The 6,000-nt window shown below is 45.1% G+C and overlaps 1 protein-coding gene across 2 annotated transcripts in view; it reads left to right on the top strand.

Annotated features, from left to right (window-relative positions):
• The window catches only part of LOC135811315 (temptin-like), a 28,817-nt gene extending 23,408 nt beyond the window's left edge, over positions 1–5,409 (top strand). For both annotated transcript variants that reach the window (XM_065324536.1, XM_065324535.1), the window contains exons 5-8: positions 79–126; positions 2,199–2,291; positions 4,228–4,239; positions 4,942–5,409. In XM_065324536.1, coding sequence (XP_065180608.1) covers positions 79–126; positions 2,199–2,291; positions 4,228–4,239; positions 4,942–4,988 — 200 coding nt within the window. In that variant the 3' untranslated portion in view covers positions 4,989–5,409. The remainder of the gene's footprint in view (positions 1–78; positions 127–2,198; positions 2,292–4,227; positions 4,240–4,941) is intronic.
• The last annotated feature ends 591 nt before the right edge of the window (positions 5,410–6,000 follow it).

Below are 6,000 nucleotides of genomic sequence, written 5' to 3' on the forward strand. Positions count from 1 at the left end.
CACACACACACACACACACACACACACACACACACACACACTTTCTCTCTTTTTCTCTTATATTCATATGTTGAACAGGAGTTCAATGTTCCGTGCCCTCAAATCCGTGGTGTACTGTTCCGACAGGTAACTACTGAGTTGGTGCATGCATTTGCTGTCCAATCATTCTGGTTCACTCGTGTGCATCTTAGACTGGACTAAAACATGTTGTATCAAGAGTACATAACCTCCACGAGTGTGCAACTCCAGCTATGGGGTATGCGACGGCAGAGCTTAACATCACGGGATGAACTTGTACCCATTATTTTCCCCCTGTGCATGATATGATAAGTTATGTTATGTCATCTTAATTTCACTTCTGCCTTCTTGCTGTGGATCATGAATGATGTCACAGCTTCTAGGCTACAATGAAAAAATATAATGGTACGATAGATTAATATGATCAAGTCATGGGATAGATACAGGGTTGTATGCAGCCCTGCTTTGGGTTAAACTCTCTTGTGGTCACTTTGTGCTGTTTGCTAGCGTAGCCTTTTGATTGAACCATGTCACACGCTGTGAATTCCAGTTCTACCGTCGCTGCACTGTGTAGAGGTTGTGCAGGTTGTTGCATACTCTTCGGGGTTATGTACTCTCGGTTACTGTATAAGCAGAAATATTCGTCTGGAATTTAATTTCGTCTTTTTCGTCCAAGGAGCTTTTGGACAAAATTAAATGTAGGACGAATATCGATTTGTCCAGCGTTTCTATACACTCTTATGATCTATGGACGAAATTTTCAACCGGACGAGCTCCTTTTCTTTGGAGTTGGACGAAATTATTGACCGACGAAATTTTCTGCCTCTACAGTATGTTGATAATGGTTTCTGTTAGACAGAGGGCACGTGCATTGGTGGATATTTTCCCACCGTTGCTGCAGGCTGGCTGGGTTGGAGGTTGGACCATGCGTCTTGTGTGTGCACCGGATCATCGGGCAGGCAGGAGTCTTTCAAGTACCAGCCAGTCTGCAGCGTTCACGAGCTCTGACATTAGGAGCAGCAACCTTACAAAAGTTAAAATATACAGGTTCTGCACTACGTAAAGTTGAGCTACTTTACGTAGCAACTTTACATAAGTGGGCAGGAAAACCCGTGAATTCGCGAGTTTGCACTCCAATTACGAAAATCTACGTAGAGTACATAAACGGAGACTCCCTCGATTTTGGCTAAGGCCTGTGGAGAATCCATAAATACAAAATACTAATCTGAGCTCTACTAGTGAAAGGTTCTCCGTAAGTGAACTAGGGTATAAATTTACATGAGTATGACTCTCTCCCTAGGTCGTACACTGTCGCGTTTGGAGTTGCGAAGGGCAGCTATGTGATTCCATAACTATGCGGAGCCCGGATCCGCAAGCACTGTACATAAAACTTTCCGTTGATCGACTACTTTTTTTACAAATGTACTTACATTGTGCAGAAACTCGCTAGTATCTCCCTAAAATACCGCCAGAACATTCCATCTTGATTTCCAGCCAGGGAAAGCAAAATCGCATGGCTGAGTGCAGTTCAACATGATCATGCCGTGTAAGAACATGAACTTTGTAACTTACTACCGGGCTTCTCGATGATGTAGCCCTGAACCAGCTCACGGTCCATGTTTACCCACAGGACTGCCGGACGCAGTTTTTGATTGGTCCGGTAGTTCACAAAATATTGAACATAATGGCGATAGGAATTGCTCCAAAGTAGCTTCAATGTACCGTAATGTAGCGTGTTAAAGCCGGGCTTATTCCTGTAGATGCCGATGTCAGGGCTAGGCTTTTATTCACATCAGGTTTCTATTCAAAGGGCCAGGTATTTCTATGTACCGTACAGTCGTGTATAAAGGCCGCGGCTTATGTGACTTTTTGGGGGAATTTTTGCAGGCTTCTATATGAGACAGGCTTCTAAACAAGACGGGTATTCCTAGGTTACAGTAGGTATGGCAACACTAAAACCAGGCGTATGTGCTGGCAGTGTATCTTGAAAATCAGGCTTGTATTCAAAATGGGCTTCTATATATGAGACCGGCTTTAAAACGAGACACTACGGTACATAATATGTACTGTGAAACTACTTCTGAGCAATTCCCATCCATCGTGTATATTTTACTTTCAATGTGCGCTCTATCTATCTCTCTATTTCTGGTCATTTTCTGTCTACACCTTCACACTTTCAGGCGTTGTGCCCAGCAGTATGACCAACGTGTCAACTTCTGCCTCCAACTACACATCAACGGCTGTTATGGTAAACACAACAGCCCCCGCTGACGGTAAGCCGTGTAGGGTGCTAGAAAGCCACTGGTCCAGCTCTGTGTCCCTGGACTCAGAGGCGTAGTTCGCACACGCCAGTATGTGATGTGGGTGGCCCTGTACCAGAGCACATCTGTGGTGGGGTGACCTTGTACCACCGGCAACCCCAAAGTCGCCTTTTGACTACTGTAAAGTCATGTAAAGAGTCTGATCCTCTACGTTGTTGTACACCGTACTGCACTTGGCAGCCTTGATCTAATTCCTGCCCCCTGCCGAAAATCCAGCTGGGAAGCGACACGGTGTGGGGGACGGATCAACGGTACTTTACGGTACACGTATGACATCACTAGAACTAGGCTTACTGTAAAAGCAGAAATTTTCGGAGGTGTTCTATTTTCGGTAACTTCGGTGCCGAAATTTTTACCGAAAATAAAACGCACCAAAAATTCCGGTATAGTACTAGTACACTTACCTGGAAAACGGGTTTGCAGAAAATTTCCCTCTGCCGAACCACCGTTTTTGGAGAATGCTGAAAACATTACACCACGGAAATTTTCTGCTTTTACGATATGTGCCGACAGTGCATCTAAAGAAATCAGGCCTGTAATCAAAAGAGGCTCCTATTAAAATGAGACCGGTTTTTATACAAGACGCTACAGTATTCTGACTGTGTAGTACCTATGGTATACACGAGCTACAGTCAACTTTGCGTATAACGACACTCGGCCGGGCATCAGAAAAGTGTCCTTATCCGCGAAGTGTCGTTATACCCGAAGTCTCATTATCATGTATACAGGTACTTTGCTCTGGGCATGGAAAATTCTGTCGTTATTCGCGAATTGTCGTCATATCCGCAGTCGTTATTAGCGAAGTTGCCATGCCTGGGACTGCAAGACAGCAGTGCTGGTGGCATGCTTGCAGTCCAGTTTGGCCGCCACTTGTTCCTCTCTAAATGCATTTTTTCTCATGTTTCGTCATATTCGCTGTCGAGCCTACTGTAAAGCCGGGAATTTCCGGTGGTGTAATATTTTCGGTATTTCCCAAAATCAACGGTTTCGTGGCGCGAACTTTTCGGTGGATCAGTTTTCCAGATCCAAAAATGCACTTTGCACACCATGTGGCATGGCATGGTTGAATGTTTTTTAGGTCGCGTTTTATTTTAGGTGAAAGTTGCCTGTACATGTACCGAAGTTACCGAAAATAAATCTCCATCGAAATTTTCCGGTTTAACAGTATTCACTATCAGTGGCGTACATGTACAGTTGTTCTGGGTGAAGTCCAATGTGTATGCAAAGCTGCCGCTCCGGATCAGTTCACATTATATCACCAATGTGTCAGGGCATAGGCAGACAGGGTGTGGTACTTCGGGTGCCAAAGCAACCCCTCAACATGTTCTATCTTAGCCCCAGAAAGACCATGGTACGTGGACCGCTGACCGAATGTGCGACTTCCCAAATACTAGTACAAGGTAGATCTGAACAAGTTGTTACGGAACATCCCTCGTGTGACTCGGGGATTCGCTCTGAAATTCCACAAAAGTCGCTTTTTAAAAATCACAGAGGGTAATCACTAGTGTGACTCGGAATTCAGTCTGAAATTCCCCGTAATCTCTTTTTAAAAATTCACAGAAGGCGTGGGGTAATTCTGGTGAAAAAATGTTCACGGTTCGCGTGAGACTTGGCTGAAGGCCGAGTTTTCCCCACCCTCTAAGATCAAGTAGCAGATCCAAATGGAATGGGTTTTTCGCTCTTTGACCACTTTGTGGTGGGTCTGATCAACTCACCTCCCACCGCTTCTTGTGAAAGTGTTTTTTAAATGCCCTCTGCGTGTCAATGCCCTTACCTGCGTTGTCTCTTTGTTGCTATCTCTTCCATTCGCTGTCGTGTGTGGCTTCCTCGATGATGGTGATCTCCTGGGTGAACACCGATACCGGTCTGCACCAATCCATCAAACTAGTCGCTGTTGCAAGTAAGTTCAGGAGATGTTCAAATGTCATCGTTCTTGTGACGCTGTGTGTCCCTTCCAAGAATATGGATGCATTCTTTTTTGCTAGGGTTTGTCGGGTGTTAGCCGCCGTCGTGAGTTCCCTTTGGGAACGTGAGTTCCCTTCGGGAACGGATACGATAATTTTACTTTTATTTATTTATTTTTTGAAATTTTCATTGCACAATTCCACCTGTTTTTTTTGGGGGGGGGGGTGCATCTCTAATATCTGCTTTCCAAGTTAGGGGTTGGGAGTGGTTTCACATCTTCGTCACGTGACGCAGTAGGTGGTCATGCCCTGTGAACAGTGGAACCAACATGGCCGACATCATGTGACCCATACATGTACATGTATATTATGCAGGGGTTGAGTGGAGTTGGAACCAGGGAGTCGTAAAATACCGGTATTTTACGACTCCCTGGTTGGAACCACCATGGCTGCCCGGTGTATGGTCATGTGATAGGTGTGAACCCACTCTAGTATTAGATAAACACTCTTTCTTTCATATCTGGCTTGCAAGTGTTGAGGCTCGGAGAGAAAAGAGCAGTAGGTGGCATGTGGCTGCTAATTTCCTAACACTTTGAAATTCTCCGTGAAGTCCAAAATTTGAAATTGCACTCTGTAGTTAGTCGAAAGTTGACTGATCGTGCACGCGCCGTGGCGTTCTGTGTTTTTCCTTCGTCCAGGCTCGGCCATGGTCATCCTCTCCGCTGTCATAGCAACCATCGTCTAATCAGCAGATGACATACGCGCTCATCTCCAGGCAAGGTGAAGCATCGGATACGAGCTTACTTATGCTCTCACTGATTTTTAAATTAATTTGATGTCTTGTATTCGTTTTGATAAGGGTGAACTTCCATTTTGTAATATGCTGCAACTGTCCTTTGACGATTGTGTGGTGCGGCATTCGTATTTCTGTTGATAAAATACCATATCACTTTCTCCCCCTTTTTTTCTCCTTTTAAGTTGCTTCGACTTTCACAACTCCTCAAGAACATCACGTGACATCTTATCAGTTTTTTTCCCTGAGTTCCTAACCAAAAGCATGCAACCGTGATCTCTTTCCTAAAGGTCCGGTGTGCAGTGCACAGCTAGCATTACATCCAGCTACATTTACAATCCGTACACTGCGAGAAATAATTACTCCCCGCCGAGCTTTCCCTGTGGTTTGTAGCCCAGTTTGCAGGTTTGTACATACCAGGGAGTCGTAAAATATCCCTGGTACATATGAATAGACCAGTTTTAAAAGGCATTGGGGCCGACGCCTATGGCGTTGCACAGTGGAGGTGCTTGGCAGACAACCCTGTCCATTGTGAGCTCCCCCGAGATAATTTGAGTGAGCGCTTCAGAAGGAAAAAGAATCTCCTGAGAGCTCAAGACCGAAAAGTCCAAGCACCTTTGCTGTGTGGCACTACAGGCAGTGCAAGAAGCCCAATGGGAGTTATGCATTGAAGATGGCCGTCACCTTTTTGTGGGGCAAGTTGCCCCATTTTTGGCAGGTACAACCCATTCTAGTACATTTATGAGTATGACCGTACAAAGTTTATGACCTTTTTATGCAGAGTTGGTATGACAGTGTGTACGGTTGTAGTGGACTTGCCCCGCAAAACCTAATGGCGGGAAATTGATGCATATAATATCCCATCATCATATTACTGGTATTCAGGGGTCGAAACCGGGCCGAAATCCCATGTCCACATCCATCTTACGCCGGGGGCCAAATACACTCATACCTCTCTTATCCG

The sequence above is a fragment of the Sycon ciliatum genome, chromosome 3 (assembly GCF_964019385.1).
Source record: "Sycon ciliatum chromosome 3, ocSycCili1.1, whole genome shotgun sequence".
Taxonomy (NCBI): domain Eukaryota; kingdom Metazoa; phylum Porifera; class Calcarea; order Leucosolenida; family Sycettidae; genus Sycon; species Sycon ciliatum.